Consider the following 15,085-nt stretch of genomic DNA (forward strand, 5'->3'; position numbering starts at 1 on the left):
CATCCATCCATCCATCCATCCATACATCCATCCATGTATCCATCCATCCATCCATCCATCCATCCATCCATCCATCCATGTATCCATCCATCCATCCATCCATCCACCCATCTTCAGCTTGTTTTAAAGGAAGGTCATGTGTGAAGTGTCTTGAACCTGGTCTACATGAGTCAGGTCCTTTGTCTACTGCAAAGAGCAGAAGATAGTGAGAAGATGGTGGCTGTCAAACTGGATGGTCTAGCCTTCAGCTCTATTCCTGCCCTTGTATTTTTTACCCTTTCAGTCTTGTCCAGTGTTTGGTGTCATTAATTACAGTCTGTTAGCAAAATATATCATGAACCACTGGATAAACTACTGAAACTTGCAGAAAGTAATTATTGGATCTACATCTGCTTAACTTCTAGAGTTAATCAGATTCAAGACGGCCACCACAGCCTACTGACCTTATAAAACACTAAAACAATAACTATCATTAAATGATCTAGTTTTGTGTGGTTGTAGCTGAGTCACTCTTTGAGCTTAAAATAGATGAATTACCTGTTAGTAGATGGATTTTAATGAATCTTTTATAAATTTATCATTGAATATACATTTAAAACTGATTAACTTTTGAGTGAAACTGTCAAATGTCAACACTTTATTCTGTTTTTCAGTCATTTTTGCTGTGTTCTTCTTTTTATTTCTGTCAGTGTTATGTTTGTTTTCTCAGCCATTTGTAACCTGGTGACTGTAGTTTTCTTTTAGCAGTTCTGTCTTGTGGTTTTACTCATGCATTAGCTGTTTATAATTAACACACCAGCTCCCATTTACTAACAACCCCACTCAGTACTTTCCTTTTATGTTCAGCCACATAAACTCTGCAACTCCTGTTTCTTTTCTTTTCATTTTTTTATTATTTAACCTGCCTGCCTGTCTGTCACCAGCTTTTCTTTATCCCAACAAACACTATGGTTCAACAATATCCACTTATTCTTCAGGGAGTATCGAATTCTCTTGTCTTTGTTCTCTGGTGGAGCTTACTGAATGGACTGCTCAGATATGGTGGCATCTCTTTGGGCTGTATACCACCAGCTTTAACTTAGGAGTCTCCAAAATGTCTCAAAACACTCACAGGGTCCCGTGATTTTCTGGAGTCCCAGAGGATCACTTTCACTTGAATGCTCAACCTGTGTGACAAATTTTCTCTTATAATAGTCGCAGACTTGTGAGCATTTTGTAACCCCTCCCAGTTTAGTTTCGATAATTCTTGAACACTAGAGCTGTGCTCTGACAACACTGGAGATCTCCTCTGTCACAAAACATTTGAGTGTACATGGCTGTTTAGGCCTAAAAACCATGCAGACTATAAATAACCATTAAAAAACGACCAAATCTGCCCATCAAAATGATGGAGGACAACAGAGCTGCTTCATGGAAGAAGAACCTCAGCTTAGCCTGTTAGCTTTAGCGCCAACGTTATATTGATATATATGTGTGTGTATTAGCTCGGCGCTAGCACAAAAGCTAACAAGTTAAACTCAGGTCCTCCATCTACATTTTCAGTTACAGACTGAGTCATTTCTACCTTCTTTTCTCTGTCAACGCTCTCTGGTTTCATTTAAAAGAGTCAATTGTCAGGTATAGCTCGCTAGCAGCCTCGCACCGAGGACCTATCCATGTCATCATTTACCCAGAATGCTTTGTGTGTAAATAAAATGGCCCCGTCCATGTAATATATTTTTAAAATTTTAGTTTAAAGATTATAAAATTTGAATAGCTTACGATATTTTTACAGTCTTTATTTTACAGTTAAAATATATGTTTATCAAATAAACTCTAATGTTACAACTAATCATGGATCCCTTTAAAAGTAAGGAGCGTTAAAAGGGAGTTTTTCCTTTCTACTGTCACCAATGTGCTGCTCAGGATGAGAGACTAAGTGAAGATTCAGCACAATCTGCTGGCTTCATTAGACTGTTTTTTTGTACAGTGCCCTGAGACAATGTTGGTTGTGACTTGGTGCTATATAAATAAACTGAAATGAAGTTTTATACAATTTTTAGTCGTGCTTATTACTTGAGGTCACACAGCACCAGTGAAGTGATAATGTACAAACACTACAGGATCAATCTAAAGGGAATTCATTTGTTAGAGTATCTGAACATGTTGCTGTTTATAACAGAGGTTGCTTGAGTTTAGGCACTTCTCTGAGCACCACTGGATTTGTAGGAAAATAAAAGATCAAACCAGACAGAATCAATCCAGATTTGGTTATAGGAACATGTTCCCTCCGCTAAATACAGGGGAAGTGTGGAGTGTGTTAAATATGGAGACAAGAATGTAAATATATTATTATATTAAATATTAAGAACCAAACAAAAAGAAAATGTCAGGACTGAAGTTAACACATACTGTATTTAAGACCTGAGGGCTTCCTGGAAAAAACAAAAGTAGTGTTTTTAATGTTGAGCTTAACTAAGTGTCAGTGTTTCACACAGCTCTGAGGAGGATATATGGAAACATTTAAGCTGCTTTTAATGAACCTGCTCTGTCTTAATGCGCTCCATACAGAATGCATATCAAATTCAGCTCTCCGAGGACATTATTAGTAACCAGAACATCAAAGGCCGATCTAATATGCTGCTGCACGCTGTTGTGCTTTACGTGCACGAGGTGGTCCGTGCTGTTACCTCTCACACGGCACTTTGATGTGGAACAACTGAAATATGCTGTGACACTGCTCAGGCTGGGGGGAGCAAAAATAAAATAGAAATAAACTTCCCTGAAAGTTGAGCAATCCACAAATAGATAAACAACATCAGGGCTTGATGAAGAGGTGGGTGGGGAGGCTCGTGACCCTTCTCGGAACAGTTCAATGTCCCGAAAGCAACGATGAACCTTGTGTGAGTGTTTAATTAGACCTGTTGGCCAGAAAACATTTGGTTTTCATCAGCGCCCTCCCCCCGTCACCACTGCCATGCAGCTACACCGAGCCTTCCTCCGCTGAAGACCACAAAGACCCTGATCAGTACAGATTAACAGCCAAGAGTTAGGAAACAGCTCCTCAGTGCTGTCTTACTGTGTAACATGTAGTAATCTTTAGTCCCTGAGGGTCGAGCCACCAGAGAGCGTACGCTTTTCAGAACACCATGTGTACTTAAAACACATCTTGTAACTCTGCACTCTGGAATCAATCATTAAAACAACCTGCTTCCACATGAAATACGTCTGTTCCTGGTGATAAATTGCAGCGTGGAATGTATACAGTGGGTATGCATTATACACAGAACACTATAGTGTAAATACACTTCCACTCACATGGCAAAATAAGCTCAGGTTTCCTCCGCAAAGGTGAATCACTTCTGAGGCTAATAACTGACAGAAACTAGGTGTTTGCCAGCACTGCATTTGTCATGGCAAAATAAATGAGAAATAAATGATTTTTCATTTTTTCTACTCATGAAGGAAAAACTAAAATAGGTTTTGGATTAAAAACAAATTTCTAATAACAGTGAAGAGCTCCAATTCACTAAAGTCAACAATAACAAAATAAAAGGCAGCCGTGAGCCCGGAGTATTAGTCATTCCTGACAGTAAGAGGCAATATAATCAGAAAACAGGCGAAATGCTGCCAAAACATCTGCCAGCGAGGGCCTCACGGGCAGAACGGACAAAACCTTCCTTTCTCTGTACAAAAATATTTACTTAGCCGGACCAGTCGCTTCCTACTGCTCGTAGAGATTAAGGCAATAAAATACACAAACAGAGCGAGACTGAGCCGAAGCAGCTCGCAGGTTCTAATAATATCCGGGGCGATCGACCTGGAAGCGACTAACCTTACTCAGCTCTTCCAGCGCACACCGCCCGGCTCTGCTGAGGCACACGCTCACACTGCCAGCTGTCCGCAGGGGTCCATCCCGTGCTGTGGGTGTGACGCCGCCTTAAGTTCTCCGGTCGCGTGTTTAAAACCCATCAGCAGGTTCTCCACCAGTAGCCAAGGGCCGTCAGGCAATAAACAATAAACCTCTGATCGCAGAGCGCCTTTAATAATTAAGGGAAAGGATAGGGTGGCTGGTAATGTCACTAATGCATGGATAAACAAATGGTCGTGTTGTAGCACGGAGGGGAAGTATCAGCGGAAGAAGTGTCAGAGAAGCTGGAAAATAGGACATTTTATCCCCCGTGTACTCAGGTGATATTTTTCCACCTTGGCATCATGAACAGAAAAGCTCATTCTCAAAACAGATACTCCTTTTCTAATTATCCCATCCACCTCCCATCGGCCTATTATTGAATATTGGGCAATCTTTCCCTCAATGAAAGTCTTAAATAATACTGTAGAGCTCTTATTTGCTGATATAATTTTTTTTTATTTTAGATGTATATGCAGGGCTCTCAACTCTTGATCTGGGCTTGGAGTGAGATTTTGAGCCGCTGACTATTGTTGCCAACTCCTCACTAATATAAGTTGCTTTTAGCTGCCTTAAAAGACATTAAGTTGATAAATGATGTCATCATTTACATAGTTGGACATTTGCAATAATAGGTGTAGGGTATTTCAAAGTTGAAGTGAAAAATGTGAGTAAAAACACTTAATACATTTAGAACTGCAAATAAACTTAATTAAATAATTTCATGACTTCAATGCTTTGCTTACATAAATAATTTTGTGAGAATATCAAACTTAACCAACAGACTGTTTAAAGGGGCAATATTATGTGTTTCTCAGGCATTTATATAAATTCTATACCATAAAAAAGTATCTGTCACCTTCAGTTGTTATTAAAATGCTGTTTATATGTTTAAATAAAAAATTAACTTGACTTCTCATCATATCTGTTTCTAAACACCTTGAAATTGGCCTCTGTCTCTTTAAGAACCTCCTTCTCCTTCTGTCCTGTCCATTTCAGCACGGGGCTGGGTCTGTGCTCTGTGATGAGGAAGCTCAGCTTGGAGACACAGACCAGAGGAGGAGCTGATCCTAAAAGGTGGTTCTAGTCCCAACCAGTGGTTTCGGCTCCCCTGCCTGGCTGCCTCAGGACACTACAGGATTTCTCAAACATGCATGAATGAGTCAAAGCAAGACTCTGGACATGTTTTTGATGACAGGATAACATTAGAACATGATATAAAACTCAAAAAAGTTGATTTTACATGATATAGCCCCATTTAAAATACCCATTCACCCATTTCTATGTCCAGTTTTTGGTGCAAGGTAACAGAGCAGGGGCCTCACAAAAACCTTGCGTATGCCATTTTCCACGCAAAACTCCGGATGTATCAAAACTCAACTGAACGTGGAAATGTGCGCAGCCCCACGCCAACTCCAGGGCTGGTGTACGCACGTTTCTGTGGTTTTGGTTCCATTGGCGACACTTAGAGGTGATTCTGAGAAACTGTTCATGATACGAAAATGATTATTGTTCACAGCAGACACACATGATTAACAATTATTACATCCACATGGACACAGTTAGATAAAAGACGCGCAAAGTTGTGCCAAAAATACATTTAACAGGAACTGATTCAGCCTTACTGAGGATATAATAACTAGTGTAACACCCAGAGCTTTTATTTATAAACAGATAGAATTCTCAGATCCACAATGACGGGAGGATCATCAGCCGTTTTCAGGAATAATCCTTTTTCAGTTTGGCACTGCGGTGCTCTGGGAGCGCGACACACCGGTGCGCATGCACCTGCAGCAGCAGCGATTGAACTGGGGTTCCATAGGAGCTTTCCAAAGGGAGCTGGCAGACCGATCGGGACTGTGTCAGTCCAGTCCAGCCAGTGCCAGTCCAGTCCAGCCAAAGTCGAATCATGACCAATGGAACGGTCTCATCCATCCGATTCTAACTCTCCAACATCACGTCACGCCATGAAAACTCTCCACTGATACGCAGAGACTTGTTTCTTCATATCAGCTATGAAATAAACAAAGATCTACGTTCTACCAAACATCTGAGTTCCTCTGTTCCTCTTTAATTATGGTAATAAACTCGTGCGTAAAGTTAATATTTTCAGACTCAGAATGGATGGATGAGTCGGTTGCGCACCACAGCAGCGCGCGCGCGCACACACTCACACACACTCACACACACACAACGACACACAATCACTCGTTCTTTACGTGACAAACATATTTTACTCTTGTTTTAACTTAGGATTTTTTCCCACTCACATTATATTTAATTCATTATTTTCCTGACTCTAGAAATCATTTCTGATCATGCAGGGATCACTCAAACGTGTCCGTCACACATGCAGGAAGTAATTTGCATCTKTTTAACATATGTTAATGAAGGCGTGTCAGGGGAGGTGTCTCACCTGCGCTCAGTTCCACGTTAATTGTGATGTACAAAAGAAATGTGCGTGGATTCATGCGTACGCACAGTTTGATACATCTGGATTTTTTTGTACGTACGCCGTTTTCTGGATTTGACCGTACGTCAGCTTTCAGTAAGAAATCCACGCAAGTCTTTGTACATGAGGCCCCTGGTGCTTCTCGTTAACATTCGCTGTGCAAAAAGCAGGGTACACCCTGGACAGGTTGCAAGTCCATCATATCACAGGGACACATAGAGACAATTATTCACATATAGGGACAACTTACAGGAGGTTTACAATGTCACGTTCCTCGTCTCACTGCTACGACTGAGCACTTCTAACAAACAATAACTGAGCTCTACCTGGTATTTCCCGCATTCAAACAGTATTTTAACACGTCCTCTTATAAACACTGAAAAGTACTGTGTACGACTGACTAAATGTGAAATAAATAATACAGAAATACTATTAAAAGCAAAAGTAAGACTTATACTCACTGTTGAGTTGTGATGAGTAGCTGCAGTCTTGAATTATGAACTCTCCCTCTTTCTGACAGAAAATTCCAACTGGAGGGGTGTTCTAGTTTAAATTTACAGCTTGAAAGTGGGGAAATCCCACTTACAAGTATAACTGGGCTGCAGCAAATGTAGCTGGCGAAAATGCAGTGAAATGGATATTTTCCACAGTGAATTTTGATGGCTATTTTTTAACGATATGCATCTCCACCAAGTGGTGGAATGCCAATATTTTGCAAGAAATAATCAACATGCATTATGGGAGATGTAGTTTACTGTCAATGCTGGCTTTAAAACAACATATTTTAAGACAGGGCTATTCAATTGGCGGCCCGCGGGTCGCATCCGGCCCGCCAATTGGTTCATTCATCTCTTAAGCCCAAACCCCCGGTTTTCTACTTTAATTACTATAAGTTTATTTAGTTAGACATAAACATGTTTGGTGTTTACAGAAACATCAGAATCTTGACTAGAAGCTGGTAAAAACCATTTCTATAAACACTCAAGGCAGTTTAAACTACAAAAAGTTGAAACTATGAAAGTGAAAATAAAATCAGTGCCATAGTTTCATTAGAGTGTGAGTTTTTACAGAAACTAGGTTATTTTGAAGAAAAGCAGTTTTAACAGGAACAGGTTAAATCAAAATGTGTCTGCTTGTTGCACTGATCCTGCTCAGCTCCTCTTCACTGGCTGATGAAGGCTATCCACGCTGCAGGAAGATGTGCTGCTGCAGCCCAAGGAAGGCGCAGCGGAGACCCGCCAAACACAAACCAACCAGAGGATGGAAAAATCAAACCCCTAACAGCCATGCAGAGGATATTACTGTTTTGCGGCGCTGCTTGTCCTGGGAACAGCTGCCTACTGTAAATCTATTAGGGACAGCTTTTTTTGGCTACACTGAGCTCTGTGGTTCACGTTCATAGCTATAACCAGCATCCAGAACGTAAACGCTGGTTGTTAGAGCCGTGGCTGGCTGAGGCTCCACGCTCCCAGAGCCAGTGGTTAGAGTCGCAGCCAGCTAAAGCTTGTGCTTGTGGGCAGCTTAAAGCCTGGCCAGAGCAGACAGTCGATCACTGTCACCATGCTGATTATTTTCTAAATGTAACACATGAAGGTGGAGCAGCTACAGCATGAATGTCAGCATGCAGAGGTGGGAAGAAGTGTCTGCAGCAAGTTGCAGATGAACTTTGAGACCCTGTGGTGTTTTTTTGTTTGTTTTTTACTTTTAAGTCTGATCGTCATTGATCAAACATGTGACTTTAAATGAAACAACATCCCAGATTTCCCAGAGTTTTATATGTGCCTGACTGGAGGTTTATGTTGGATGAAGTTATTTCTAATTCACATGCGCCAAACTCAAGGCCCAAGAGCCACATTTGAGCTTTGAAGAGGTATTAATGTCTCATAACAAGCTGCTTTAAAGACAGCATTAACTGTAAACTACCTGTGAAATGGTGTCATCACAGCACTAGGTGGAGCTGCACAGGGTGCAAAAGTAGCCGTCAAAATCCACTGTATAAATCTACATTTAGCTGCATTTTTGTCGGCTACTTTTGCTGCAGCCCACTTGTATTGGGAAGTGGGGATCTCCCACTTACACGTTGTAAATTTAAACTGGAACACCCCTCCAGTGGGAACTCCCTGTCAGAAAGTGGGAGAGTTCAGAATTCAAGACAGGACAGCTACTTACCACAACTCAGTGAGTAAAACTCTTACATTTACTTCTTATAGTATTTCTGTACTATTTATTTCACACTTAGTCAGTTGTACATGTAGTACTTTTCAGTGTTTATAAGAGGACGCGTTAAACACTGTTTCTATACAGGAAATACCAGGTAGAAGAGCTCAGTTAGTGTTTGTTAGCTGTGCTCAGCCGTGAGTTTAATACTTTCTTTTACTACTTCGGTGATTTCACTATTGTTACTTCCTGTTATCTTTTTCTTTTTTGTCTTTTCGCCAGCAGAAACAGTCTGTTCTTGATCACGTGACTCCCGTGATGCGAAAAAAGTGTTTCCATTGCAGTTTTGCAAAATACATCAATTTCGATACGGCCGAAAAACCACCTCTTCCTAGTGCAAAACCATTTTGTCGAAAAATTTAATTTTTTCCAAATTTGACGTGTTTGCATTGAGCAAATTTATTTTCGAGATTCTAATTTGCGCATTTTCATGGTCAATGGAAACGCAGCTACAATTTATATACAGGAAATACCAGGTAGAGCTCAGTGAGTGTTTGTTAGCTTTGCTCAGCCGTGGCAATGAGATGAGGAACATGACATTTCATGTTTAGTCAAAGTTAAAGACAAAATGTTAAAGTTAATGAGTTTGACACTGATGGTCTAATTAAAATATTAGTATTAATAATAAAAATTACTCAATAAATTTTTTAAAGTTCTTTTAAGTTGTATATATTCACTTGGAATACTAAAAAAACTTTTTGTTTAGATTTTTTTTTTAATAAACTGAAGAAAGAACATTATTTTCTTTCAAGAAGAAATAATATTTTCCTCATAATGAAAGCTTAGCATAGGTTAGAAAAGAGGAAATTATAGCTGTTTAGGTCAAACCAAATGTAAATGACATCATGCTCAGTCTGGTGAGATCTTGTGAAACGACTGCGCTCTCAGAGTACGTGTTGTGAATGACTCTCAGCTACTGCCAGAAGGAATTTATCTCAATATAAGTCATTCTAACTAAAGATCATCACACCGTATCTAGTTGTTTTTATTTTTAAAAAAGCTACTAAGTATTTTAATAAAAACAAGTTTCTAAAAATAACAGCTTTTATTTGCTGACATCACGACGATTGTGAGTGAAATGAGGAGAGACGCTCAAACAGCTGTTAACTGAGCTGAAGGAGCGCTGACCTCAGTGTGAACAATCCCGTCCAACACAAAGGCAACATAAACACATCTCTCACACCTGTCAGGTCACTGCTCGGAAATTACGTGACCCGACTGCCACTTTAGACCTGATATAACCTGCAGGACAAGCCAGGCACTTTGCAAACACGACCCATGGGCAGAAATGTAATTAAGGAATGGTTTCTGGAGCAGCTCCTGTTTGCTGCGGCAGGCTTGAAATCATCACGAGGTCTCCCTCCCCAGGTATCATAATGATTTAAGTCAGCCTCGAGTCAAGGTGAGCTCTCGTGCAGCCCACGATCTGTCTGCCACCATCACTCAGACCCTAGAGGTGACAATCATAACACGTCTAATTCACTGGAAAAAAACACACACACACACAACAGGCATTAAAGTGTGTGTTTGAAGCTGATGACATCCTGCTCTCCTGGTCTTCAGAGGGATAGGGTTGCTGGTTCCAGGCATCGGAACGGTGAAAATGCTGAAACATAAAGCCGAGGATCCCGTATCCATCTCAGGCCCCGAGGCCCTCCACCTGAGCTGCAGGAGAGAGGTAACCGATAGGCCCTCGGCTCGCAGCGGCCCTGGCTGCAGCTGACGCCACGGCAGCCGCGGCGCTAATTAGCTCCTATTGTTGATTGTTTCTGAAGGAAGGCTCGGCGGCCACGCCTCGCTGCTTCCCCGTCATCATCCTCTTTCTGTATGAGTGCTGCTCCTCCCTGCTGATTTATTCATGGCCTCTACTGACCAGCAGCTGTGGCTACTCTGAGTTCATCTGTGTTTAGCCTCCATCATAGGTGAGTGAGGTGTGATGGGTGAACAGCTGAGGCTTGAAGCTTTGACTAGAGGGCTGACAGGAAGATCTTCAGCTCAGTTCACTTGTTTTCCTATTTTAAATCAACCAAACGATACTTTGGCCTCTATTGTAAGCTACAGTCATCTGCGCCTAAAGAACGAATGAACGACCTCATCTCATGACGACTTGTCGCCACTGAAATATTCATGGCGTTAAGGAGTGTCGTGCTTTTCGAACAAAAGAGCCAATCTCCTCTGCGAGTCCTCGGCGGCAAGCTGAGAAGTGAGGCTCTCGTCCAGGGCGCATGCCATCGTGGCCCGTAATGCCTTATTAAACACAACAGCCCTCATCCTCCCGCTCTCCTGGAACTCCTCGACCGAGAGCAACGCAATCAGGCTGAGTGGAGGAGCGCTGCCCGGGAAAGTGACCCGCTTGACCCCCGAACGGAATACACGCAACAAATTAAGAAAATGATTCGCAGAGGGTTCCAGGATCCTCCAGATGTTTGCTGTTGACTGCAGCCCCCCGTTTGAGCTTTGAGTTTTCACAGCAAACAGCTGGCCCACAAACTCAGAGGGAGGGGGAACACAAAGAGACGACATGTGCAAAAATAAAAGTCCACGGTGGCTGAGGCGGAGAGCTTACGTTTCTCTCTTTGGCACGGAGATATCTGGCACATTCGGAGTGGCCGTTGTACTCTGCTAAGTCTGCGGCTGTGAATCCGTCAATGTCTTGATCTGTAGGGTTTGCTCCATTCACCAGCAGGACTTTACAGCACTAGAAAGAAAATGGGACAAATTTCACAAGTGAATGAAATTATGCTTTATTAAAAATCAGGTGTCAAATAACTGAGTACAAATACTTTATTTAAGTAGAGATTTTGGTTATTTATATTTTAGTGGGGTATTTATTTTCTGCCTACTTTTTACTTCTACTCCTTACATTTTAATTCAATTATCTGTACTTTCTACTCCTTACTTTTTAAAAATGTACAAAGTATTTCATTTCTATTTAACTTTAACTTGTTTTTATTCCATCTTTTCATTGTTCAGAAAAATAAAAAAAACAGAAATCTATCCAGATACATGGAGCCCTTGGATAGAGTGAGTTTGATTGTGGTTGGATGAGAAGTGTAAATATAAACCATTCTGACATCCTATTGGAGTGAACACACTCCATCACACCTGTATGACATAAATCACATCACATTCCAGCAGGACAGACTGTAGCTGATGCAGCCTAGAATGATGATCATCATGGCTGAAACAAGTAGTCTAGTCAGTTCATTCCAAATTTTTCAACATTAACATTTTAATTTAACTTTATACTCATTATTCACTTTAGAAGAAAAATGGTGGGGGTGGGGGGTAATGCTATACGCCAGGGCTATTCAACTAAATTGCTCCGAGGGCCACAGTTACTGCAGGCCAACAGCTCAGGGGCCGAACATCCAGCAATTAAAGTCATTATGTAAATAAATAAAGTATTACAAAGATCTGTTACCTTTGAAATCGTTTATTTTGCTGTATTTAATCATGAATACAACATACAGAACCCTATAAAAGGAATGATAATTAAACAGTATCAAAATTAACACATTCTGCCTCCTGTTAGACACAAATATTATTTTGACATCTCTGATTTGCCAAATTTTTAAACCAATTTTATTTTTACTTTCATAATTTTACATTCAACTGCTTGTAGTTTTAACTGCCTTGAGTGTTTATAGAAATGATTTTTACCAGCTTGTAGCCAAGATTCTGATGTTTCTGTAGACACCAAACATGTCTATGTTTAACTAAAGGGCCTTAAATTAATTAAAGTAGAAAACCGGGGGTTTGGGCTTAAGAGATGAATGAACCAATTGGCGGGCCGAACTTTGGTTACTCGCGGGCCAGATGTGGTCCGTGGGCCACCAGTTGAATAGCCCTGCTATACGCTATAGCAGTGGTTCCCACACTTTTCAGCTTTTGACCCACAAAATAGCAGCAGTAGAGACCTGTGCCCCCAGCTGTTGTTGGTAAATAAACATTGTTTTCACATCAAATAAACATGAGCATAGTAACACTATTAATTATGATTTTTATGTGATTTTTTTTCTTCTTCTGCTACCTTTTATTTAATTTATGATTTGTTTTTTATTTGTTGTATGTTGAATTTATGCTGTTTGTATATGTCCATTTTAAATACACAAATCTAATTATTTTGTAAAAACAAAGGAAAAAATGTTAAAAAAACATCTGGAACAAGATGAAAACCCTAAAAAAAAAATAAATAAATAAAATAAAAAGAAAATGACTGAAACCAACCTCCAGCTCTCCATTCTCTGCAGCATCATGTAGAGGGGTCCCTCCCCAGTAATCCTGGATGACCTTTGACCCCATGCAGAGCAGCTTCTCCAAGATGCAACAGTGCCCCCTGCTGGCAGCAAAGTGCAGAGGAGTCGCTCCTTCTCTGTCCTGACAGGACAAGCCCACGTCCGTGCAGGTCGCCTGTGTGGAGTTAAAAAACACCGAGAGTCAAACAGACAGCAGACGTAAGGAGAGCGGTCACATGACTCCCTGCTGACCAGCCACACCACCACCGCTTCATGGCCCATCTGAGCAGCTGCGTGCAGGCAGGTCATCCCATCCTGGGCTCTCAGGTGGACGTCAGCTCCGTAGTGTTTGACCAGGCGCTCAGCAACATGCAGGTGCCCCTCCTGGCAGGCCAGGTACAGGGGGGTAGCCCCGATACCTGTCTGGTGGTTCACACACCTGTGCTCAACAGACAACAGGAGCCCAGTTATGATCAGAAACTTTTAGTGCAGAGACTAATGCCTGGTTCACACAAGATTTTATATTTATTCAAAACTTGAGAGACTCCCACATGAGGATAAAAATCACAGATATAACAGGTTTGGTCTTACAGAACAACAAACATTTAGACGTCAGACCTCTGGAGATCAAATTTGAGTTCAGAGTAAATAGACATGACCGACGAAAAAGAAGCTATGATGATAGATTGTGGAATATTTTTAACAGAGAAAAAAAACACAAATAAATAAAAGATGCCTCGACTGTCCAACAGACTTTCTGATGCTCCATCAAATCACATTTATTATTTATAAAGTGCTTTAAAACAGGTGCCGCTGAAACAAGGAGCTGTACAAAGAGGTCAAACAATAAAACAAACCAACAGTAAAAACAACAAAAACAGTTCTTTCTTTGTCAAATGCTTTAACTTTTCAGAATTATGTTTTGTATAGAGGTATTAAACTATATTTTCAGATTTTTAATGGTGCCATTTATGTAACTCTTTTTTCTCTGATGCCCAAACCAAATCATGCATCGTTTAACTGGTCTGTTATAAGTGGACTGCAAGTGGTAGTTTGCCACTACCAGCCTTTAAAAACTGTTATGGCCACAGATCATTTTTCTATGTTTATACTAAAGCATGCAATGACATTTGACAACATATAAAGTCCACCTGGGGCCCTTTAAGAAGACTCTTGCTCATCATCTGTTGGACACCTTTTTTGCAATCATATTTATGTGTCTACTGTGCAAATGCTGCGTTCTGTTTGTAATTTGGTATGCCTGTTTGTCTGTGTGTCTATAGTGTGTAATAATGTGAAGTTATGTTTGGATATCTGAGTGTTTTTATGTGCTGCAGAACAGGAACCTGCTGTAAAACAGCAGTGATGATGTGCCAGGCCTGATTTCTTTCGATCTTTCCTTGTTTTAAAAATCAAATCAAATCAAATTAAGCTCTCGTTAAAAAAGTGCTAGGTTAAAATCCAGTGAACAGGAATAGGTTTTAAGAGTTGCCTGCAGCAACAGAAAATGTTCGATCCTGATTTGAGGTCGGAGCGGTCCTGACGTCCTTGTGAGACGACTAGATCACTCTGAACACACCACACACCGCAGAAATATCTCCTAGGATTATCTTTAGAGACATCATGATAATCGAAGTGTCCTTAGGATTGCCAGAAGTGGAGAACTGGGCCAAAAATTGGCACAATTATGAGAAGTGAACCCTGTTCACAATGACTGAAAACAAATGTGAGGACCTATACAAATGTTAAGATATTTGAAAATGTTGCAGCTAGTTTGATTGAAAAATACTTTTACTCTTTGCTTTACTTTAGTAGGAAAAAAAACCATAAAAGCAAAAACAATGAAAGATCTAGAATTTATTGAAGGGATGCATATCACCCTCTGTCTTTCATGACAAAACTAAGATCTTATAGTAAGAATTGACATACATGACCTTGAAAATAACACATCGTGCAATATGATGAGATGTCAGTATCAGAGTATGTTTTCTGAGTGACTCTCAGCTACTACCACATCAAATTTGACACAATTATCTGTAAGATTTTACAAGTTGGCTACTATTGATTAGCTGTGGTGACCATATTGAACGGAGCTGGTGTTACATGTACAGTAATTGTTTCTTTAGTTATCTTAGAGCAGAGATCAGGTCTGCAGGACCTCCTCCGCTCCACTGACCTGACTCAAAACCCTGCACCTCGACCGAAGCAGATCTGACATCAACAGTGTTTGACCATTCATTATTCACAGCTCTCTGCTGGTCACATGCAGCGGCCTGTCCGGGGGGGGGG

General features: G+C 40.8%; 1 protein-coding gene across 3 annotated transcripts in view; it reads right to left on the reverse strand.

Annotated features, from left to right (window-relative positions):
* Nucleotides 1-15,085, reverse strand: part of espnla (espin like a) — a 44,529-nt gene that overhangs the window by 21,277 nt on the left and 8,167 nt on the right. For 2 of the 3 annotated variants that reach the window (XM_014011024.1, XM_014011021.1), the window contains exons 3-5: nucleotides 13,049-13,235; nucleotides 12,789-12,971; nucleotides 11,125-11,256 (exon numbers count right to left, since the gene is read on the reverse strand). In XM_014011024.1, the coding sequence (XP_013866478.1) occupies nucleotides 11,125-11,256; nucleotides 12,789-12,971; nucleotides 13,049-13,235 (502 nt within the window). The remainder of the gene's footprint in view (nucleotides 1-11,124; nucleotides 11,257-12,788; nucleotides 12,972-13,048; nucleotides 13,236-15,085) is intronic. The other variant, XM_014011023.1, reaches the window with a different exon arrangement.

The sequence above is a fragment of the Austrofundulus limnaeus genome, unplaced genomic scaffold (genome assembly GCF_001266775.1).
Source record: "Austrofundulus limnaeus strain Quisiro unplaced genomic scaffold, Austrofundulus_limnaeus-1.0 Scaffold76, whole genome shotgun sequence".
NCBI classification, from domain to species: domain Eukaryota; kingdom Metazoa; phylum Chordata; class Actinopteri; order Cyprinodontiformes; family Rivulidae; genus Austrofundulus; species Austrofundulus limnaeus.